The sequence below is a fragment of the Phocoena sinus genome, chromosome 7, assembly GCF_008692025.1.
Source record: "Phocoena sinus isolate mPhoSin1 chromosome 7, mPhoSin1.pri, whole genome shotgun sequence".
NCBI classification, from domain to species: domain Eukaryota; kingdom Metazoa; phylum Chordata; class Mammalia; order Artiodactyla; family Phocoenidae; genus Phocoena; species Phocoena sinus.
In genome coordinates, this window is record NC_045769.1 from 23,825,668 (window position 1) to 23,851,627 (window position 25,960).

A 25,960-nucleotide genomic window follows, 5' to 3' on the forward strand; every position below is an offset into this window, starting at 1 on the left:
TACACACATTTTTCTACTATCATTGAGTAGCAACATTTCCTTATTAATGGAAAATAGCGGATAATAATTTGTAATCCATGGATTAGTGCTCATGAAATGCCTGGGTGGGAAAAAAAGTGAAAATTTTATATCTATTTTTGGATGCCAAATGGATTATAAAAGTTTTTAACGAATTTCTTATTTAGTATAGTGTAAAATTTACATAAAAGTTGCAAATATGGTACAGAGAGTTCCTGTATACCCTGTTTCCCCTGTTAATGCCATGCATTACCATGGTACATCATCAGGCTCAACATCCAAACCAAATTTGGTTGGTGGTCCATCTATAGTTGCCCACAATAGTTCCTTTGTCCTTTGACATACTCCATTATCATATTGGGTATTTCCTTCCTCCCTTCCTTCCTTCCTTCCTTCCTTCCTTGTTTGCTTTTTTACATTATGAACATTTCCTAATTTCTAGCACAACATGATGCCCCAAATGCTCACCCGGGCTCATCTTGTATTTTCCTTACCCAGACTACACTCAGCCACTTCTCCAAGGAGCACTAACTACTTCCTCTTATTGGAGAATAGTATAAGAAATTGATATTGGGCACTGGATATACTTGTTGCTACTGCAGTGTCATTACTTCTAGACCCTCTCAGCAGACAGACCTAGAAATACATACATATATATGTATGTATCTTTTAGAATTATCCTAAATTGAACCCCATGATCCAAAAACGATAAAATGTAATCTATTATACATATATATATATTCTAACAAATAAATTATATTTTATCTTTTTTGAAACATGGGGCTCTAATTCAGAATTTTGGACATTTTCAGCAATTCTGTAAAGTTGAAACTAATTAAATTATAGATGTTTCCATAAGACTTAAATAAATTTAAAAGTTGGGGACTTCCCTGGTGGCCCAGTGGTAAAGAATCCACCTTCCAATGCATGGGACTCAGGTTTGATCCCCGGTCGGGGAACTAAGATCCCACATGCCTCGGGGCAACTAAGCCTGCGTGCCGCAACCAGAGAGTCTATGCACTCTGCAGCCCAGGCGCCACAACCAGAGAGAAGCCCACGTGCCTCATTGAAGAGCCTGTGCGCCACAACGAAAGATGCCGCATGCTGCAAAAAAGATCCTGCGTGTCGCAACTAAGACCTGACACAACCAAAAATAAATTAAGTAAATAAATAAAATATTTTTTAAAGATAAATAAAAGTTACATTATTTATTATCTATCAAAAGAATTTATAAACACATACTTATTAGATTTTTGTCATCTCACAGTATACTTTCACTCTTATATACAAACTAAATAGCATTAAAAATTCTAAAAACTAACCCTTCTTCATGCAAAGTATTTGAGAAGTCTATATGTTAAGAGAAACACAGTAAGCTAAATGGTCATTAAGATAAGGTTTTTAAGGAAATGATAAGGAAATGACAATGAATGAGAGTCAGGACAATGAGGTCCAGATGTTAAGGATCTCACAGAAGGTGTAGCAGAGGCCATGGAATAAGCAAGGTTTATTAGGTTCACACTCAAAAGCACCACCCAGAACCATGTACCTAAACACCAGGAATATAACCAAACCAGTCACACTACACTAGAAAGTGAAGGCCGAAAGGATAGCATGTAGACTTCGGGCCAGTGGACACATAAGGGTCTCTTGTACTAGGAGCCATCTGGGAAGAGTGAGAAGAAAAGGATGCTATTTAATGACAGAAAATTAACACTGACAGATATGTTTTAGCTAAACAATCAGTTAATATAACATTCAAACACCCTGTGTTAAACTCAAAGAGACTGTTTTAACCCAGAAAGATCTGGATAGTCTTTAATAGCAGGTTATGTTTTATTTTGCCTTCAGCAGGAGTAGGGGTTCAAAGACAAAGTAAGTTGTAGATAATGAAGATACAGTTCTTTACATATCTGAACGGTAGTGTGTAAAATTCAACCCTTCCTCATAGAGAGAATGATTTTCATTTTTAAACATGTTTTCATTTTAGATACATATCAATCATAAGGCAAGTAATTTTATCTTTGTTTAATGAATGAGAAAAGAGACATATATGTAAAGTTACCTGAATGTTCACATGGCTACTTTGTAGCACAGCTGGGACTGACTCCTATCACTCCTAATCCTTAGCTCTTGTAACCAAACCAGTGATGAGCAATCTGAAACCCAAAGACTGTATATGGCCTAAATATGTCCTTAATATGGCCTTTGATCTAACCTCATGTTAGAGATAGGGGAACTGATGGCCATTCCAGGAAGATAACTTAGCCCTAATCACACTGATATTGCCTGGAAGATCCAGTCCAGTGATAGATAGATGGCAGATGTAGAAATCAACAACCTGGAGGGGAGTGTAGGCACTTGCCATCATGGATGCCTGGAAGGCCCTGATATCCCTGAATATTGAAACTTAGTCTGAGTGGTCTGTCAGAGACACCAAAGTATACGTGGTCACTTGGGAATGTATGGCCAGGGGACTGATGGATTCCTCCTGAGAGAAGAGTAATAGGGAGATGTGCATGAAAACAGGGGGAAAAGGAGAGTAAGATGAGGAGCAAAAGTCTAAGTTGTTTTGTGGCAGGAAAAGAAGCAGAAGCAACCTGAATCTAGCTCACAGTGTTCCGGGTTGTAGAACTGTCTCTTTTTGGGAGGCTGTGGGGACAGGTTAGATGAAAAAGAGCAAAGAGATGAAATTCTGAAGGTTTGACAATACAGTACCATAAAAATGTAAACTATTATTAAACTATTTTTATGCAATACTACCATTAATGCAATTCATACATACAAGAATACACAATTAAATTTCAAGCACAAAGAAACACGGAGGGCTTCCCTGGTGGCGCAGTGGTTGAGGGTCCACCTGCCAATGCAGGGGACGCGGGTTTGTGCCCCGGTCCGGGAAGATCCCACATGCTGCGGAGCGGCTGGGCCCATGAGCCATGGCCGCTGAGCCTGCGTGTCCGGAGCCTGTGCTCCGCAACGGGAGAGGCCACAGCAGTGAGAGGCCCGCGTACCGCAAAAAAAAAAAACAAGGAGACAAGTGATGTTTTCATTGTAGTAGCTGAAGATTATCCTCAAGAAAAGACAATATACAGTTGATTAAAGTATGTCTTAATAAAATCATTCACACTTTTTTAACCATCGTGCAAGCTTCTGTAGCTTCTGAAAGTTTGACCAAAAATTAAAATCTCCAGAAAACAATAAAAGAATGTTAAGCATAGTAGCAGTTTCATATTTTCTAATAAAGTGTTACATATTTTTAATGTGGCCAAGAAACATTTTGTTTTATTTTTCTTGAATTCTATACTAGAGATTCCTCACCACTACCCCAGGCCTAGGCCTATACAAAAACCCTGCAAGAAGAATGAAAAAGGGTGTCAACAGCAAAAATGACTGAAAATTGGGTCAGTAACTAGGTGTTTCAAATATTCATTTGGGGGTGAATTGCATGGACTTTCTATTCATTATCTCATCTAAGTTTCACAACAATATTAAAAGATAGGTCATTGTGGTTATACTTTATGTATGAGAAATCTGAGTTTAAAGTGTTTAGGTAAGGTCCAGGTTTATAGCTGTCAAAGCTGGCATTTAAAACCCAGCTTAAATGCTGTTATGTTTTAATGGCTGAGTTTTTCTCTGTAACTATATTTTAATAATCTCCTAAAAAGTTATATTTTAATTAAATAGTTTTAACTCAATAATAATCTTTGTAGTTTTAAAATGGATATAATACTTTTCCTGGATGTTTCCAAATTAATCTTTTTTACAGCATGACAATTGGGGGAAATCTTTTAAAATTTAACTCAGAAACAAAACCAATATTTCTAATAATGTTATAAAAACTAAATGGTTAAAAATCATTTTCAGGTAGCTTGGATGGTCTCTTTACCTGTCCCACTGCTCTGTCTCTTTCCAAAGAGGTCAGCATTTTCTGCTTCAGTAAAGCGTGGTGCTTCTCATATAATACTCTTATAGTTGGTTCATAAGATGCGTAATGTAACTTCAACCTATGAAAAATAAAGGGCATCTTAAAGGGTAATTGAATTAAATCAGTGATTCCATATAACACCTAAATCATTTTTCTATTTTTTTGCATTGGAATAAGAAATGAATTAACCATATAAAGGTCAACACAACAGAGCCAAGAAGTGCAAGAAGTATTATTTGGCATACAACTTCCCTGCAACCTAGGTGGAGGTGGGAAAGTCACATTTCTCTTGGGTTAACTAGTTCTCTGTTTACTTTTGTTGTATTCAAGTATGCACCCAGAAGTTGCTGCTATTCATTGACAGAAAACAAAATTGCAGTTTCTTTAATTAGAAATAATTTTCAAAAAGACAAGGGCTACAAACAATAGATGATTAAACAGAAAGGGTGTCATTCACATCAAAATTAAGGATGGTCTTGAAAACAAGTATGAATAACCTCATATTAAGAAAATTAAGTATAAAATATTTTGATATCTCGATTCATCTCAACATATGATATAAATTTTAAGAATCTGTTTTATTTGAAAATGCTTTCAAAATATTTTTTTCATTTTTATGAAGCGTGATTTACATGGAGTGAAATATATAGACCTTAAGTATTACAGCTGAGTTTTCATGCATGCCCAGGTAGTCCACACTGTCATCAAAATATAGAGCATTTCTAACATTTCAGGAGATTCTAGACCTTCATATACTTGGAATCATAGAACATGTTCTCTTCAGAAACTGGCTTATTTCACTCCGCATAATTTTTTTTTAGATCCTTCCATGTTGTTGTATATATCAGTAATTCATTCCTTTTTATTGTGAGTACTATTCCTTTGTATGTATATTCTACAATGTGTTTATCCACTATTATGCTGATGAAGAACTGAGTTATTTTCAGTTTGGGACTATTATGAATAAGGTTTCTATGAAAATTCTTATACAAGTCATATAAGATATTTTTGGTTATGTACCCTCATTTCTCTTAGAAACCATACCTAGGAGTTGAATTGCTGGGTCATAATTTATACTTCCAACAGCAATATATGAGACTCCTGGTTACTTCACCTCTTTGCCAACATTTGGTGATAATTAGTATGTCTAGGGTTTGACAATTTTATTATCAATTTTGCCAGTTTTGTTATATTTTTACACAACCAATATATGATTTTGTTGAATTTTTCTTATGTTTATAACTTTGCTAGTTTATTGGTTTCTGATCTTCTTTTTCTTTCTTTGTATTTAATTGTTCTTTTTTGAGCTTCTAAGGTACAACATTAGACCATTAGTTTAAATTTTTCTTCTTTTCTAATACAAGCTATCAATTTCACTTTATGCACTGCTTTGGCTGAATCCCACAAATTTTAATGTTACATTTTAAATCATTCAGTTCAAAATATTTTCTCATTTTCTTCTTTGATTCATGGGTGATTTAGAAATATGTTACTTAATTTCCAGTTATTTGGAAATTTTCCAGAGCTTTTTGTCATTGATTTTTAATTTAATTTGATTGAGGTCAGAGATACTTTGTACAGATATCAGTTCTTTGAAATTTATAGAGATTTGTTTTATGGCTCAGCATACAACCTATTTTGGTGAGCATTCCATAGGCATTTGAAAAGCCCAAAGTATTGACAGAATTCAAGAAATATCAATTATGCACAATTAATTTGTCCTATTCTGTCAACTTGAGAATTTTTTCCTATTTTTCTAATAATTGCTACAAGAGGAATGTTAAAATCTCCAATTATAACTATGGAAATATCTGTTTTTCCCTTCTGCTTTATCAGGTTTTGCTTCATATATTTTCAAGTCTTATATTAGATCATGCATATTATATCTTTCTGATGAACTGACTCTCATCAATATGAAATGACTTCTTTTTCTCTGGTGCTCAGGATGTTCCTGACAATGTTGTTTCTGTAGCACTCCTCCTCAGGCCCTATGGGCTTGCAGAGGTGGCCCTCCTGCCCTAGAAGGAGCTAACACTTCAGCTGTGCCGCAAGCTGCTGCAGAGGCCTTTCGAAGTTTACCTTTAAGCTTTTTATAGGGCAAGTCTAAAATAGTTCCTTCTCCAAGACTAGAATAGCTCAGCTCCTATGGCAGGGTTTATCAAGGGGCTTAACTGAGTGCTCAGAGTATTCAGTGAGCTTTCTCCATTGTAGCTGGTCAGAACTCCTACATCTGCAATCTCTGGAATCTCCATTTGGCACACAGTTGCCCAGGAGCTGTTCTTTGCAGGCTTCATGTTCTCTTACCATGTACTTCTACAACTTAGTATCTGGTCAAAGACTAAAAGGAACCACTACAGATATTTCTCAAGTACCTTTTCATGTACCTCCCTCCTTTTGTGCACCCTGTCCTGCAAATTCTAGCTCTCTCAGAAGCCCTGAACTCCGACCTCTGCCTCGTCAGCTCGTCAAGACTACCGTGGTCTGTTTGGGTCCCACCTTGTCATACTATTTTCTGAAAAGTGACTCCAGACAGAAATCTGGGCTGATCATGCTGCTCACTTTGTGTATTTCCCTCCTCTTAGACATCCTAGTTCTAATCTACAAAACAACACCAAAAATTCTATCCAGTTTTGTAGTTCATTACAGTGGACAGCTAGTCCAGTACCAGCTGGAGAGCTAGCTTTATACCAGTTATTCTTATATGACTCAAAGCAGAAGTCTCCCAAAATAATTTTACATTTGTTTTTATTAAAAAATTAAAACAGTAGTCCTCATTTTATAAAATATTTTCATGAATATATTTATGAAAGCCATTGATTTATAAATCATATTTCTCAACATAATTTTGATTATACTTCATTGATGACAGTAATAAAACCTAAGCATGAAAGTTATGATATATATTTATATTATATTATATATAATAATATGTATTTTATATATGTTATACTTAGTGTGTATTAATTCAGTCACACTCAGCAAAGCAAGAGAGAGTAATAAAATAAAAGATATAAGTAGTATACATAATTTCATCCCCTATTCTACTTAATGTACTTAGCATATATACATTTTGCTATATAATATAAACTTCTAGGGACATTTATACATTTGTAAACACATATTCAGGTACAGAGTTATATACACAAAACATTGTGTGCTGAGTCTGTGGGCAACTGAAGGAAAAACATTATTGATGATTTTGGCATCTACTCATTCATGAGACATGACTGGATTATCCTCTGTGCAAAGAATTAGCAACACATAAATACCAATAAGATATAACAAGGAAACAACATTCACAGAAATCTTCTGTTTAATCAGACTGAAAGAGTGTGACTGTTTCATAAATTCCATAAGAACCTCATAATGCATCCACTTATAAGTTCTAAATGTTGGTATTAAAAATTCTGAAAATAAGTACATTCATAATAAGTCACTCATGTTAAACAGGAAACTCTGAAAAATTGAGAGGTAAAAGCAACAAATTACAACTTAGTTGAACAATTTAGAGAAAACATTAAGGTTAACTTTTTGTGGTTTATGATAAAAAGACACATCATTGAAATATTTGGGTAAAATATGACACAGAGAACTCAGACCCTAACTTATCCTGGAATCAAAAACCCTCTTCTCTATAGCTGATTTATTATGCAACGGCGCAATTACAAGATAAGGTGTTCACTGCTGACTGATTAACTTCACTGGTGATTGATTAGCTTCATGACTAGTTTTTTGGGGACTCTCAGTTCATCAATGAAATTTTGTTTTAGGTCCTTAGAAAAAATATATTAGTGATTTATCCCGATGGTTCAATGGAGACATTATTCTTACTGATTAAATATGGAAATAAAGGCTAGCTGAATATACACTAAGTGTAGTTATATTCCAATGTAATGTGGATTTCTTCACTGGGGCCCCTAAGGATTACAAAAAGTATAATCTGAAAATGCTGAATTTTTACATGAAATAAATTATAATAGTATTCTTTTTAAACATTCTAGGAAATTTAACAAGTATGATATATTTTACACATAGGCTAGAAGTCTCAAAAAAATAATTTAAAACAAAAACTCAAACAACAATTTACCATGAATACAACATCAGCAACAGTGAACAATCATATTTCAGCTGCCACAGCTGGATACCAAGGTGCTCTGAGACTGTCATCAACCCAAGTAACTGAAGTACTGAAGCCTGCCTGTATCAGCACAGAGGGTGAGAATGGACTCAAACCTGAGATCTTTCCCATGAAGAATGTACTGTGATTCAAACTCACGTATGTGTATGTGTATGTATGCACACACACACACACACACAAAATTACTAAAATACCTTTGGGCTTTTCCTCTGGGCAAATGGGTACCTCACCCTGATGAAGGCACAGCAATTAGTTATCTTTGTACAAGAAAAAGCTTCGCTACCTTTATAGACTTCTACATGACTTCAGAAGAGCCACAGGCCTCTTTATTGTCCTGAGAGTAAAATAATTCCCAAATATAAAATATATAAAATTAATTCCCAAATATTAAAATATAAAAAATTTTAAAACAATATACAGTTCTAAAAAGAGACCTGTATAAAAATGCAAAAGGGAAATCTACGTGAAATAGTATATATTTAGCACATACTTTCAATGTTAGGGTATGTGCAAAGTACTTACTATCTATTATGTTCCAGACACTATATTAGGTACTTTTATTATGACAGTTTTTACAGATAAGAAACAGAATTACAATGAACACACAAAGGTAAGTAGTGGAGCCAGGCTTCCAATGTTTATGTGACTCCAAAATCCAAGCTCTTTCCATTACATTGTACTACTTCTCAATTAATGTTATTGTTAAGAGGAAAACAAATCATTTCAAAGACTTTTTTCTGAATTTTTCTGGACTTGGAACAATTTTATGAATCAAAAAAATAATTTAGACCAAAATATGAAACCAAAAGCATTGATTAAAGTCAATGAATAAACACTCTCAAGGCCTTTTTTTCAAGTTAATGCAATCTCTTTCATTAAACTGGTTTTGATTTCTATAGAGATTCAATTAAGAAAAATCAGAAAAACGCTAATTTCTTTTTTTTTTTTGCGGTACGCGGGCCTCTCACTGTCGTGGACTCTCCCGTTGCGGAGCACAGGCTCCGGACGCACAGGCTCAGCGGCCATGGCTCACAGGCCCAGCCGCTCCGCGGCATGTGGGATCTTCCCGGACCGGGGCACGAACCCGCGTCCCCAGCATCGGCAGGCGGACTCTCAACCACTGCGCCACCAGGAAAGCCCGCTAATTTCTAATATATTGCTAAGTTAAAGGTACATTGATTCCTTCGAGACAGCCTATAATTAAGAAATCATAATAGTCATAATGACCATAATCACTACTAAAGACAGCAATTATCCTGACCACCCCTAAGCTATGTTGTTCAATACAGTAGCCACTAGCCAAATGTGGCTATTTAAATTTAAACTTAAATTAATTAAAATTAAATAAAATCAGCAATTTAATTCATCAGTTGTACTAGCCACACTGAAAGTGCTTAGTGGAGGATGTGACGAATGGCTATCATATGGGGGAGTGCAGATATAAAATATTTATAACATTACAGAAAGTTCTATTGGGCAGCACTGCCCTAGAACAAGCAAAGGAGAATTTTAGTTAGAGATTATAAATTCTTTTCTTATTTGGCGGGTAGGGGGGGTCAGGGAGACGAGGAGGGCAGAGGGAAGTGAATCTGAGTATCATTAGAGTAATTTCTAAAAGTCTTAGGAAATATTCAAGGTTATGCAGTATGTGGCCCCTTCCACCTTGCCCTTGTCAAGTTGCTTCTGCACTTTGCTCTCCATTCTTACAATTTGGCGAACATGTCATGTTCCTCCAGTGACTTGGTGCCTTTGCACAGGACGCTGACCCCACTCCCTCATCCTGTTAACTCATACTTTACAATTCATTTCCTTTAGAAATAGGTCCCTGAACCATCTCACTCTCCAATCTGGTTGGGGTGACCACCTCTTGGCTTGCATAAAAACAATGCAGTATATTTCACTATATTTCTGTTTAACTCCTCCCCCATTACACATCTTAATAGTCTCTGGGAACCTTGACAACAAGGACCTAAACTTGCTCATCTTTGTATCAAACACATGGCACACAGTAGATGCTCAATAAATGCTGAATGAATAACTTTACCTGGAACTTTCTTCCATGGCCAAATGGCTTAACACAAATTAAATAGTTCTTTGATAAATATGCCAACAAATACTAGCAGCTTACCCTTTGAGGTCATTGATTAATTTGTCTTTCTCCTGGACTGTTCTCTTGTGGTACATTCGATGAAAATCACGTTCTTTCTGAGTTTTCAGCAGATCTTCTCTAGCCTTGCTGAAAAATAAAAATAATAACAACTTTAAAAATCACTGCTAATTCTTTTCTGAAAAAATTATTTACTTATCAGTTCAAATCCAGTACTAAGCAATTCAAAAGATTATTGAAAAGCAAAGATTCCACTATAATTCTCATTGAAATATCCCAACCAATATAACATATATGGGGGTGGGGAATGAACAGGCTAAAACCTGTAGTTTCAAACCTATCATTTATTCACGTTTCATTTAAATAAAAGAAAATTAAAGGTATGCTGCCACAATAACATATAATCCATCTATTTTCAAAGACAATTTGCTTATAAAATTGAAATACACATAAAATAGGATAATTCAAAATAATTACAAATAAAGGAAAAAACTTTACAAAATTTAATTCTGAACTTGCTTGAATATATGGTTAAGTGGGCTACTTAGTTCTGATAATTGTAAAAAAGAAAGCGTATAAATTCTAGAAAACCAAGATTTCATTCTGGTAAGGCATGTGAAAAATATATACCACCTACAGATCATATTACTAAAATAATTGGTAACTTAATGAGAAAAGTCTTCAATATCAGTGTTGTGATACAGAAGCATTCAACTGGATATATCTTCTGTAGACCCCTGGCATAAAGCAAGCGAGAGTATTCTTTCTCAGCCCAAGTTGTATGTGAAAAAATTAATGGAAATGTTTCCCCCACCCCTACAATGTAAGTTAGTTTCAATGTAATAATGTAAAATATAATTTATAATGTAAAAGTGGTTATCTAACAGTCTTAGTTAACTGACAAAGTGCTACTGCACTGAGATTCTAACATTCTGAAAAATGGATGGACTAAATTTGAGTACTGACAGCTCTCAAAAAGATCAGAATGGAATAAATCTGCCTCTCATATTTCAAAATTCAGATTATATGAAATAAATGCATGCAATAGATTTCTGCTTTAGGAGCTATGTCAGAGCAATCATTGAGGAATGGTGGCTGGGATAGTGCCAGAGCACGGGTATGAGTTTAGGTTTTCAGACTTCGGATGGCACATATTATGACCAGTGAGACTTCTTGCTGAAAGATCAAGCCACACATGGCATATGGTGAAAGTGTCTTTTCCATTCTTCCAAGTTTCTTTCTTTCTCCCCTACCACCTCCCACTTATTTTGGATGACCTGTACTGTTCTTCATTCTACTGTCAATGTTGTAGTTTTGACCACATGTAAATAAACACTGTGTCACAGTACTTCATGGTCTGACCATCTAACCCTCAACTTCCTTTCCAGGCCAACAATCTTGAAGGCACAAAAAATGTTGATTAAAATATCGAGACTTGAAAAATCATCTGTGGAATATTCCAACTATTAGATAAACAGTTTATTCTTTCCAGGTTTTAACTCTGTGTGTATGTGTGAGAGAAGATGGACCAAAAAAAAGAGAGAACCCCTCTGCCACCAAAATGTGCCTAATGAGTCGAGAAGTGAGTATAAGGAGGAGTGAGTTTAAGTAGAATGACTAGAAAACATAAATGGCTGAGTTGGCATTTTGTTGTGAAAACACAGAACATCACTTGAATTCACATTCACTTATAAGAAAAGTATGTAAAGTGTCATATACTATCATGCACATAGAAAATATTCAATAAATGCTACTGTAATCATCATCATCATCATTACTATTTAGTATAGTAGAGCAGATATATTCAATTCCTCAAACAGCTACATTTATCTACCTAAAATAGGGGACATGCCAGTAGGTAAATAAATATCCTCTAAGGGATCAAAAATATCAGAATACATGATTATTAGTAACACTGATCTTTTTGTATATCTTTATAAAAGAATTTAAACTTTATGAACATCGATTTTGAGTCTACTAAAACTCCGAGTCTACAACAACTTGATGAATTACTTCATGGGCTTATATTTTATTTATCTTATCTGAAATGTAAACTCATAATAGGTTTAAAAAAACTTAGAAAAATAATATTGCAGAGTTTCTTAAACAGAACCACAAATGTGCAGCACTGCATCAACTCACTTTTTAAATATACACTTAAAGTCCTATTTGTACTCATCCCAGGAAAGAAAGCATAGGAATTGACTGAAGTATTGGACTTTATAAAGTTTTTCTGACCATTAAATTGGTTTTCAGAGACTTGCTTTCTGTTTGGACAAATGAAGTCTACTCAGTGAATCAATTTAAATTCATTTCATGGTGATGCTTCTCCTATTATGACCTTCCTGCTGCCCATTTGCTTAATAAAAGGAAAATAAAAGTTGTACTAAAAAATAAAGTTTGAAATATTCATATAAGCTATTAATATTTAAACTATATAGTATTTTCTCATTATATTAGTAAAGCATCATTGTGTTTAAGAAAAACTTTTATTAAGACAGACACCAAATATATAAATTCTATTTCAAGTACAATGAAGCAAGTTATTCAGTGAAACATTCTATTTAGATTTGTATATCATAAAGAACACACTACGTAAATGCTTTTCCTTAATGAGATGGCAGAGTGACTAACTTCCCCATTTCAGGAAAGCAGCATATCAAAATATATAATTAAATTATAAAATATCAAGATACTCATATTTTTTCATACTATAAAAGCACTGTCCCCAAAACTCCATGTTTAACATATTAACGTAATTTAATAATGTACTCTAAAAAATTATTTTTAACTGAATGCTCCAAGTAAAATAATTTTTATTAACTGAATAGCTTTTACTAAGCTTTTAATAATAGATTTATTGAGTTATTCTGTTATTATAATTTGGCAAAAGGTATCATATAAACATTTTCTTGTTTACATGCACCAATCAAAGTAGGCCATCTTTGTCATGTATTTTTTCGTATGCAAACTTGAATCAAAGTAATTTCTGATAACAGTACTGTATAATTACCAACTATTTCATTCTCTTCAATTGGTTATAAATAAATTTGTTTAACCCACTACAATTATTATTGGAATAATTGTCAGATAGCCAAAATACTACTCAGCTAGATTAGATGCAAACTTTCATTATATTCTTAACCAAAAAAGAAAGGGGTATACCCATGTCTGGAAAAAAATACCTTCTTAATTTAACAAGCAATTACCTAAACACTAAAGCATGAAATTTTATGGGCCTCATTATTATCTTTATCCACAGTGTGTGTTTCTGAAAGTCATTAAATTAAATGGGTCTTTGGAAATGCTGGGTACTCTTTGACCTTTCATAGAAGTGAATTTTGTAAGTGAAATTAGGGCCTATTAGTAAAGCACCTAATGTTTTTCTCAGTATTAACAGCCGTTTAATTTTCGTTATGCCTATATTTTCCGGTAGAAGATAAAACTAAGTATTTCATTATTTTTAAGATGGTACACTTTAATCTTCTATTTAGTAATCCCACTCAGTATTATTTCCTGCCTAATCTTCAGGACTCTCAATAAAACTTTTCTGGTCTGCATTACATTTCCTTACTATAAAAGCTCAGCAAAGGAAGACAGTACTCTAAATGGGGCAAGATGTAGCTTCAGAGAAAATTATTTAAATTCCCATCATAAAAGGAAAACGATGCCTACTCCTAAGGAATACTATAAAAGAGGCAAAAATCTTCAATTAACTACTCTAAAAATTATTAAAAGCTTAAAGAGCCAAAATGGTTTTTTTCTTAATTCTTATTGAAGTATAGTTGCTTTATAATATTGTTAGTTTCTTGCAGTACAGCAAAGTGAATCAGTCATATGTATACATATATCCACTCTTTTTTCCATTTCCTTCCAATTTAGGTCATCACAGAGCACTGAGTTCCCTGTGCTATACAGTAGGTTCTCATTAGTTATCTGTTTTATACATAGTAGTGTATATATGTCAATCCCAATCTCCCAATTCATTCCAACCCCCTCTTCCTCCCTTGGTAAACATAAATTTGTTCTATACATGTGACTCTATTTCTGCTTTGCAATAAGTTCATCTCTACCATTTTTCAAGATTCCACATATAAGCAATATTATAAGATATTTGTTTTTCTCTTTCTGACTTACTTCACTCTGTATGACAGTTGCTAGGTCCATCCATGTCTCTGCAAATGAGACTATTTCATTCCTTTTTATGGCTGAGTAATATTCCATTGTATATATGTACTACATCTTCTTTACCCATTCCTCTGTCAATGGACATTTAGGTTGCTTCCATGTCCCGGCTATTGTAAATAGTGCCACAATGAACATCGGGGTGCATGCATCCTTTCAAATTACAGTTTTCTCCTGATATATGCCTAGCAGTGGGATTGCTGGGTCATATGGTAGCTCTATTTTTAGTTTTTTAAGGAACCTCCATACTCTTCTCATAGTGGCTGTACCAATTTACATTCCCACCAACAGTGTAGGAGTATTCCCTTTTCTCCACACCCTCTCCAGCATTTATTGTTTCTAGATTTTTTGATGATGGCTATTCTGACTGGTGTGGGGTGATACCTCATTGTAGTTTTGATTTGCATTTCTCTAATAATTAGTAATGTTGAGCATTTTTCCATGCGTTCATTGGCCATCTGTATGTGTTCTTTGGAGAAGTGTCTATTTAGGTCTTCTGCCCATTTTTTCATTGGGTTGTTTGTTTGTTTTTATATTGAGCTTCATGAGCTGCTTGTATATTTTGGAGATTAATCCCTGGTCAGTTGCTTTGTTTGCAAATATTTTCACCCATTCTCAGGGTGCCTTTTCAATTTGTTTACGGTTTCCTTTGCTGGAAAAAGCTAAAGTTTTATTAGGTCCCATTTGTTTATTTTTGTTTTTATTTTCATTACTCTAGGAAGTGGGTCAAAAAAGATCTTGCTGTGATTTATGCCAAAGAGTGTTCTGCCCATACTTTCCTCTAAGAGTTTTATAGTATCTGGCCTTATATTTAGGTCTTTAATCCATTTTGAGTTTATTTTTGTTTATGGTGTTAGGGAGTGTTCTAATTTCATTCTTTTACAGGTAGTTGTCGAATTTTCCCAGCAGCACTTATGGAAGAGACTGTCTTTTCTCCATTGTATATTCTTGCCTCCTTAGTCATAGATTAGGTGGCCATACGTGCATGGGTTTATCTCTGAACTTTCTATTCTGTTCCATTGATCTATAATTCTGTTTCTGTGCCAGTACTATACTGTTTTGATTACTGTAGATTTGTAGTATAGTCTGAAGTCCGAGAGCCTGATTCCCCCAGCTCCATTTTTCTTTCTCAAGATTGCTTTCACTCTCTGGGGTCTTTTGGTCAAAGTATAAAAAATTTTGTTCTAATTCTGTGAAAATTACCCTTGGTAATTTGATAGGGATTGCACTGAATCTTTAGATTGCTTTGGGTAGTACAGTCATTTTCACAATATTGATTCTTCCAATCCAAGAACATGTTATATTTCTCCAACTGTTTGTGGTATCTTTGATTTCTTTCACCAGTATTGTATAGTTTTCTGAGTAGAGGTCTTTTGCTTCCTTAGGTAAGTTTATTCCTCAGAATTTTATTCTTTTTATGTGATGGTAAATGGGATTGTTTCCTTAATCTCTCTTTCTGATCTTTCACTGTTAGTGTATATAAATGCAACCGATTTCTGTGTATTAAAAAAAAATGTACATACTGCTATATTTAAAATGGATAACCAACAAGGACCTACTGCATAACATAGGGAACCCTGCTCAATATTATGTAACAACCTAAATGGGAAAAGAATTTGGAAAAGAATAGATACATGTATATGTATAACTGAATTACTTTGCTGTAAGCCTGAAACTGTCAACATTGTTAATCAACTATACTCCAATATAAAATAAAAAGTGTTTTAAAAAACATATTTCTGTGTATTAATTTTGTATCCTGCAACTTTACCAAATTCTTTGATGAGCATTAGTAGTTTTCTGGTAGCATCTTTAGGATTTTCTATGTATAGTAGCATGTCATCTGCAAACAGTAACAGTTTACTTCTTTTTTTCCAATTTGGATTCCTTTTATTTCTTTTTCTTCTCCAACAGCCATGGCTAGGACTTCCAAAACTATGTTGAATAATACTGGTGAGAGTGGGCATCCTTGTCTTGTTCCTGATCTTAGAGGAAATGCTTTCAGCTTTTCACCATTGAGTATGATGTTAGCTGTAGGTTTGTCATATATGGCCTTTATTATGCTGAAGTAGGTTCCATCTAAGCCCACTTTCTGGAGAGTTTTTATCAAAAATGGGTGTTAAACTTTGTCAAAAGCTTTTTAAAGAGCCAAAGTGTTAATAGCACACATTCACATAAGTCCCTCCTATTTGCCAGGCACAGCTACAGGCCCTGGGGATATACTGAGCACAAGACAAGTCCCTATTATATGGAGTTCACAATGTAACAAAAATGTATACATTAGATAATTAGATGTAAAGGGCACAAATTTCTAGCTCCTTCATCTAATAACCTTATTAGGTTATCTTTAAAGATAACCTAATAACTGGAAAGAGTAACCATACAAATAGAAGACTAAAACTTATAAATATATCAATCCTTCCCCCATCAAAAAAGTATGTATGTATAAATATATGTGTACACACACACACATTCTTCCCAAATTGTTATAGATTCAACTCAATCTTAATTCTAATCCCACCCCTGTCTTTCTATAGAAATTGACAAAGTGATTCTTAAATTTGTATGAAAATGCAAAGGATCTAGGATAGTCAAACTGTCCTTAAAAACGAACAACAAAGCTGGAAGACTAACTCTATCTGACTTTAAGGACTTAATTAAACTTACAGTAATCAAGAGTGTGGTATTAGTATAAGGATAACAAATAGGTTAATGGAACAGTATAGCGTATAGAAATAGACCCACAATTACAGGGTCAATTGATTTTCAACAAAAATGCCAAAGAAATTCAATGAAGGATGAAAAATCTTTTTAAGAATGGTGCTGGAACAATTGACTACTCCTACAGGAAAGAAAATTAACCTCTAGCTCATACCTCACACAGTATACAAAAATTAAAGCTAGATCACAGGCTGAAATACAAATTCTAAATCTGTAAAGGTTTTAGAAGAAAACAATATTTCTGTGACTTGGGAGTAGGCAATGGTATCTTAGCCAAAATACCAAAAGCAATATTATAAAAAAGATAAATTAGACTTCCTCAAAATTTAAAACTTCTGCTCACCCCAAAGACACCATTAAGAAATTGAAGAATCAAGCCATAAACTGGAAGAAAATATTCACAATATTCTGACAAAGGATTTGTAACCAGAATATATAAAGAACTCTTACAACTCAAAAATAAAACAACTAATTCAACCAAAAACAGGCAAAAGATTTACACAGAAAGCAGGATCAATGAATGGCCAATAAGCACACACACACATACACACACACACAAAATGTTCACAATATCATTAGTTATCAGGAAAATGTATATCAAAACTACAAGAAGCTGCTACCATACAACCACTAAAATGGCTGAAATTTAAAAGACTAACAAAACTCAATGTTGGTGACAATATGGAGCAATTGGAACTCTCATATATTGCTCTTGAGAATGTAAAATGACTCAACTTGAATGTCAGGAAATGGACTAGCAGTTTCTTATACATCTACCCTTCATAAATTCCATTCCTAAGTTTTTATCCAAAAGAAAGAAAGCACATCCTCACAAAAAGACTTGTACACAAATGTTCATAGCAGTATCATTCATAATAACCACAGTTGGAAACAACTCAATAGAAAAAGGGTAAACAAATTGTGGTATACACTACACAATAGAGTACTACTTAGCAATAAAAGGGAACAAATTATTGATAAATGCAAAAATCACAAATAAATTTTACAGACTTTAGCTGAGTGGAACATGTCAAACACAAAGAAATGAATATTCTGTGATTCCAGTTATGAAGTTCTCAAACTGGCAAAGCTAATCTAAGGTGGAAAATAAAATCAGAACAGTGATTGCCAGGGGAGGGAATGACTGAGAAGGGACACAAAACAAATTCCTGGATAGAGAGAAATGTTCTATAGTAACATGAGTATGGAGGTTACAAGACTTCATCTGTTTGTCAAAATTATGTAGCTAAGACTTGTACATTTCAATTTATGTAAATTATAACACAAAAAAAGAACTGTAAAAAATAATATAATAAACAGGATGTGGGGTAGGGTGTGGGTGGAGATAAAAACAAGAATGGCAGAAAGTTGATAAGTGTTGAAACTGTCTGACAGGCCCAAGAAGTTCATTATTTTATTTTGTTTACTTTCTATATGCTTGGTATTTGTTTAGAATTAAAAAGTTAAGAAGTTAAATATTTTTGGTTAAAATAACAATTGGTCTACATTTCAATATAAAAGTACAGTTATATTCTAATCTTCCAAGAAAGAATGTCAAACTCCTACTTATATCATTCCTCTCCAGTATCTATTATGTGTTGGGTTGGTCAAAAACTTCACTCAGGTTTTGCCGTAAGATGTTCTGAACGAACTTTTTGGCCAATCCAATAATATATTTACTGTAACTATAAATCTTTTTAATAATGCTGTTTTTCCCTTAAAAACATCCATAAAGAAATTTTCCAAGCAGTTTTTTCCCAAACCTTTTTTTATCAAGATTTAATTGACATGTAACATTATATCAGTTTCAGGTGTACAACATACTGATTGGATGTATGTTTGTATATATTGCAAAATAATCACAATAAGTCTGGTTAACACCCATCACGAAACATACAGATACACCATACACCAAATTTTATATTTTAGAAGATAATCTACATTTGCAGCAAATATAGGGAAAGCCCCTGTTCTAAAATTGGCATTGCTTACAGCAGAGAAAAAGACAATTTCTTTTTTAATTATAGCAATTCAGATACTTTATAGTGAAATATTTTCCCTTTTCATCTCTTCCTTCATGCTTCATCATTGCTGAATTTCAAAAATAATGATATGATAATATTTTTTAAATCTAGGGATGACAGCCTTTAGAGATATTGATAATAATAGCTGACATTTTCACAGCACTTTGTGATTTACACAGCCCTTTAATACAGATTATCTTATTTAGTTATCACATCACTCCCTAGGAGTTAATAATATTATGCATAATTATTCTCAGTATAACAATAAGGAAACTGAGTTAATAAGTAGCAGAATATTGGAAGCTAGGTATTTGAACTTTAAGTTCAGTACTCTTTCCATGGCAAATCTTCCCTAGATAAATAATAAGCTTACAGCTATATGATTTCACTGATTTTTCTAGATTCATCACTAAATGCTACCAGTTTAATCAAGATAATATATAACACATCTGTAACCTGACTCTTTTTATGTATTAAATATTATTATTAGAGAAGTATTTGACATCTACATTTATCTTGCTTTAAGAAACAGCCTTAATCCTAAAAAAGAAAACTTTAATGTAAATTCCTTAAAGGGAATCCCATGTTTATCACTAATTCCTACTGGGAAAATATCCTCACAAGTCAAATTGTAAAACCTGTGTGATGAAACTTACAATTTGGGGCAAACTTGTAGCATGACAGAGGTAGTTTTGGGAATTCGTTACAAAATTTCAGTCTCCATTTTCTGGGAATGTATCCAACAAAATTAGGCCACAGGGACATCCTTCATCAAAAGGGGCTGTGAAGCACAATTTGCTTAATATTCATTCAATGATATAAATATTAGGCATTTACTAAGGGTCAAGCAGCTTTCCTTCAAATTTTCCATGTCAGGCAGACTAAACAAAATAAATATTTTCCTTTTCTAATTTGTATAAGTTTAATTATATCAAGTAAGATAGATTTGAGAGATACCATAAGCCCACTGAAACTAAAACTATATTTTAGTAAATACAGTAAATTTTAAAAACATTTAGTAATCTGATATTTTAGTAAACATGAACAAGAGACAGATTTCATTTGAGTGATAGCTGTTTGAATCATGGTTTCTTTTAACATTAAGTTAATAATTTGCATGGGCAACAGTTTATATGGTTTTGATTATAGTTATTAAATATAATATTCAATAAACAACCAGTAACAAAAATGATCATTTCATAGCACTGGGGCAAAACTCATTGCAGAAAGAGGCTCTACCTATTCAAAAGAAATTAGCAAACTCAAGCAATAATTCAAAGGAGATCAGGAACTGAAACAGTATTCCAGGCAACACTGAAAAATTTGCTGTGTCAAATTCCCAGTGCATCCATTAGGTGTGAGTGTCAGGGCCAAGAGCGCAAACCACTTCTGAGAAATGGAACTGAGGATAGAGAGGATGCTGGTTCTAGTACTATCATTCTGTGGATCATCATACACTTCCACCTAAAATGTAAAATCCCAAATAGTACATCCATAGATAATATGAAAGTTTCAAAAGCAGAAGCTTATTTTAAATGTTTCCTTCACCTGGCAATACAGTCTCGTTTCTTTACATTAAAGTATTTTACAAAGATCTTAGAAATATTATGTTCCTTTATGGTAGTTCTGTTTATCTAATTTTTGTTTTAATATGATTCTTTAACAGAGAAAGCCCCTCTTCAAATGTTTAATAAAAATTAATGAACAAAGCATAAACTGTCTACTCCATATCTAAGCATTAATTTTTCACCTAACATTGTCTTAGATGAGTATGTTCACCCCAAGTCAACACATTCACATACTTGTCTTTGCCAGAATAACACTGCACATTTATCTAAGTTTGTTTGCCAAAACTTGCATGTCTTTCATTAATTTAGAAAGAAAGAAACATGCAGAGATATTTGGTTTCTGTTACGTTTCTCTTCTGTGCATAAATTCATGCTATGAAATTACAAAATAACAGCTCTCTTTGGGCAACTTTCAAATACTGAAATTGCTCTACTAAGAATACACTAGCTCCTTCCTTCCTCTAGCTTTCTATAATTTTATTATTATCTCAGAAATTAGCTTACCCTCATAGGGGAAGATTTCCACAAGCAATGATAAGACTATCAAAATACATAAGGAAGCGAATGTTACATAACAAATTAACAACCTCCTGCACAACCCCCTGCATTCCACTCTTGTTGGTGAATTACAGTTGTGAGTGTTCTGCTCATCTGTTCAATTAATTTGCTGGTGAAGCCTTTCATATTCTTTCCAACTAGAATTGACATATAATTCATTTCTCCAGAGTTAAAGCTCTGTTGCATTAACCACCATCCACCTATTAGCTAATTCAATGCCTTACATTTATTTAGACCAAAAATTTTTTTTAAAGTCATTTTAAAATAACATACTCAGCTGCTTGTTTATAGTGCTTCAATTCTTTCTTCAAAATTTTGTTCTCATTTTCTAAAAGCATATTCTGGGTGTAGACATCTGGAACATGCCCGCCACCTCTAAGTTCAGTTACTCCCTTCTGTATTAACTCATACCTAGGATAAAATCAAACAAAAGACTTTATATTGTTTCTTTCTACTACATTGGCTTAGTTTATGTACATTTCAAAAAGTTAAATCACTTTTTAAAAATTTATTTATTTATTTATTTTTGGCGGCATCGGGTCTTCGTTGCTGCACATGGGCTTTCTCTAGTTGTGACAAGCGGGGGCTACTCTTCATTGCGGTGCGCAGGCTTCTCATTGTGGTGGCTTCTCTTGCCGCTCTTGTTGCGGAACACAGGCTTTAGGCAAGTGGGCTTCAGCAGTTGCGGTGCTTGGGCTTAGCTGCTCCACGGCATGTGGGATCTTCCTGGACCAGGGCTCGAACCCATGTCTCCTGCATTGGCAGGCGGACTCTTAACTACTGCGTCACCAGGGAAGCCCAAAAAGTTAAGTCTTAGGGAATGTTTATAGTGATAAGTTGCAATATAACTTTTTAAATTTAAAATGTCAATATTCATAAGATATTTTTAAAATAAAATATTAATGAATTGCTAAGTACTAATATCATCATGGTGCATAAAATATAACTGAACATCTCCTATGCTCCAGGCACTAGTCCAGACACTGGTGAAATTAACAAAAATGTCCAAGTCCCTACCTATCTAATGGAGTTTCCATTCTAATGTGGATGGTGATATATTCTATGAAGTAAAATAAAGCAAGATAAGAGAAACAGAGAGACTGAAGTAGAGAATGATGGGGGTATTTGTGAGATTTCTTATAAGGTGGCCAGAGAAAGTATAACTGACAAAGTGATATTTCAGCAGGGAACTGAAGGGAATGAGAGACTAAGCCATGTGGATATGTGGGAGAGGAGCATTCTTGGCTGATAGAAAAGTAAATGTAAAACAAGGAGGCATTTGACAAATACAATACAAAGCAAAAAGCCAGTACATCTGTAGTATTTGGAAACGGAGCCAACTAAGTGAGTAGGAAAGAGAATGGTGAAAGATAAGTCAGGAAGACAGCAGGGAGCCAGAAAGAGGAATGTGATTTTACTCTGAATCAGAGCCATCAGAATGCTTTAAGAGACAAGTGACACTGATCAGATTTATGTTTTAAAAGGATTATTCTGGCATCTGTTTGAAGAAACTGACCCTAGAGAAGCAAGAGTGGAACCAGAGAGTCTAGTTAGGAGGCTGCTGCAATAGTTCAGGAGAGAAAGATTGGTGGCTTAGACAAAGTTGGTAACAGTAAGGATTGTGAGGAATGGGTATCTTCTGGACATGCTGTAAAGATGGAGCCAACAGGATTCTCCTACAGATCAGATGTCAGGTGTTGGTTAAAAAAGAAAAGTCAAGGATGACTCCAAGGATTTTGGCTGAGCAACAGACAGACATTTAGTGGGGACAAATGCAGTAGGAACTGGGTGCTTAGAGAAATCAAGGAACTGTTTCTATCCATGTTAAATGCAATATGTCTGCTGGGCAATTAAGTGAAAATGAACATTATAAGTACATGTCCAGAGTTCAGGGAAAAAGTTAGGACATGCAGTTTAAATCTGGGAATGATCAGTAAATAGATACACTTTCAAGTCACAAGATTGGATGAAGCCAGTTAGGAAGTGAATGTAAAGAGAGAAGTAAGGAAGACCTAGGACTATTTCAAGATTGGGAAGAGAAGGAAATACTACCAAATAGAGACTAAGAAAGAGAGGGGGCAGTGAAGCAGTGAAAGAATAGAAGAGTGCTTGGGTCAGGGACCAAGCGAAGAAAGTGTTGCAAGAAATGAGAAATGGGTAGCAGTGACAAATGATGCAAGGAGACTGAATAGGAGTACTGAGGATCAATCACTGAATTTGGCAATGTGAAGTCACTGAAAAAAGTTTCAGTAGAGTCATGGAGGTGAAAGTGGAACTAGAGTAGGAATGAGAGAGTAGGAAATGAGGAAGTAGCAACAAACTCTTTCAAGGAGATAAGCTATAAAGCAGAGCCCAGGAAATCAAGATGAACCTAGAAGAGAAAGTGGAGTCCAGGGTGTTTTGTTTTCTTCTATTTTTTAATATATGACATATTATTGTACATCTCTGTGCTGATGTGAGTGATTCAGCAGAGAAGGAAAAAGTTTACAGTGCAGGAAAGAGAGGGGACAATTGCAGGAGTCATGTACTTGAGTAGGTGAGAGGAGCTGGGATCCAGTAGAGGAGAGCTGGCCTCAGCTGACAGGGTATATGGCTCAGCCGCTGTGACAGGAGAGAGGGAGAATGCTGACAACAGAGGTGGCAGGTTGGTAGAGAGGAAGCAAGAGTTGTGGAACTTCCATTTTCTCAGTGAAATAAGAAGGAACATCAGAAAATCATTTATAAATCTGTAAATAAGTACAATTTTAATCATTATATGTAGCAATTAATAAAGTTAAATAAAAAACAACCACAACATAGAAAAACATTTCAAGTCATATAGTTATTAACAAAGAAATCCCTACAAACCTTGCTATAGATGAGCTAAATATTAATTTAAAATGCTTAATTTTCAGCATTTTCATATTTTAAATCTTAACTTTATTAATATATTACACATTAGTCACATGTTTTGTGTTATATATATATCTTATCTGATACCAAAAAATAGCAAGAAAACCTCTGTAAAATATCCAAAAGTTTAAGATAATTGAATCAGTATTAAATGATATTTGCCACAACTTACAAAACAATAAATAGATAACCATTTAAGCATAAAATCACTTTTCTATACATATTTGGAATGTGGTTTATACTTATCTCAAAAGAGAAGACATAAGGATTGACTGAAGTATTGGACCATAAAGTTTTTCTGACCATAAAATTGGTTTTCAGCAACTTGCTTTATTTAATGCAGAAAAAAAGTCACTAAAGAAATTATTTCAAGAAGAAAAAAAGTGATATGAAGGCCACTAAAATAAATGCTATGTAAATAAATTAATATGTGGTAAAAGTTTCAACTGCACTACCCACGTTTGAGTAATTATGTATTATGCCAAATTTTATTGGCTAAAAGCAGCAATATTTACCCTTTTGTGAAAATTAAAGGAATATTATACTAATTTATAATTTCTTCTAAAATTAAGAAAAAATTAAAATAGCAATTAAATATTATAAATAATTGCACTATTACATTTGATGGCATTTTTACTACCATCCAACCTTCAGTAGAATGGTAGGAACGGAAGCCAAACTGGAGAGAACCAAGGATGTAAAAGAGTAAAGAAAGAAAGAAAATAGCCTGTTTTCAAAACACTTGGCTGTAAAGGGAAGAAGAGTTGGAGTGAGTTAGAGATAATAAGAGGAAGAGGCAAAGAGCAAGAATGTACATTTCATGTGAGTCCTGACCTTGTTAACAGCCAGCAAAACAATCCAGTGGAGGAAAGGAGATGGTTGACATATGCTCGGTAAGGGTACATAAAATGCACTACCATAATTTCTCCATTTTAACCCTTTCTTTAATTTTGCCCCCAGGGAAATTATAATTGTCCACAGAGCACTTCTAAAGGGTCATAAAAATATCATTGACTAAACCTACAGTGCAGACTTTGTGTGGTTCATAGAATATTATGAATATGTATAATCTTTTCTGTGTGAGCTAACAGTCAGAAAATAAATATTTAGAATTTGGAGAAAAAAAAAAGTTTCTGGGCCATATGGTTTCCGCTGTGACTAATTAACTTTGCCATTAAATGTAATAGTGTGAAAGCAACCAGAGACAAATAGACAATACCTAAAAGATATGTCATGGCTGTGTTCCAATAAAATTTTATTTACCAAAACAGGAGGCATGTTAGATTTGGCCCCAGAGCCTTAGTGTGCTGACCTCAGATTCAATGGATTTACTGCAATTACTGTTTGAGGAATGAAGGAACATACGCCAAATTTCACTGCCCAGGTTTTTTGGTTTGGGGAGTTTTTGTTTGTTTTTTGTGGGGTTTTTTTTTTTTTTTTAAAACCAACAATAGAGAAACCTTGCTTCACCACCTTTTGTAAAATTAAATGAATTTACAGCAATGATATATTACAAGTGTTTTTCTCTATAATAGAAATTATAAAAATAATATATATGGGCTGCCCTGGTGGCACAGTGGTTGGGAGTCCGCCTGCCGATGCAGGGGACACGGGTTTGTGCCCCGGTCCGGGAAGATCCCACATGCCGCGGAGCGGCTGTGCCCATGAGCCATGGCCGCTGAGCCTGCGCGTCTGGAGCCTGTGCTTCTCAACGGGAGAGGCCACAGCAGTGAGAGGCCCGCGTACCGCAAATAATAATAATAATAATTATATATATATATAATATTCCTACAGTCTTACTATGCATAATAAGTAAAAGTT

General features: G+C 34.2%; 1 protein-coding gene across 2 annotated transcripts in view; it reads right to left on the reverse strand.

Moving 5' to 3' along the window:
- Positions 1 to 25,960, reverse strand: part of SPAG16 (sperm associated antigen 16) — an 879,748-nt gene that overhangs the window by 829,073 nt on the left and 24,715 nt on the right. For both annotated transcript variants that reach the window (XM_032638543.1, XM_032638542.1), the window contains 3 exons: positions 21,521 to 21,658; positions 10,213 to 10,320; positions 3,908 to 4,025 (listed from right to left, as the gene is read on the reverse strand). In XM_032638543.1, the coding sequence (XP_032494434.1) occupies positions 3,908 to 4,025; positions 10,213 to 10,320; positions 21,521 to 21,658 (364 nt within the window). The remainder of the gene's footprint in view (positions 1 to 3,907; positions 4,026 to 10,212; positions 10,321 to 21,520; positions 21,659 to 25,960) is intronic.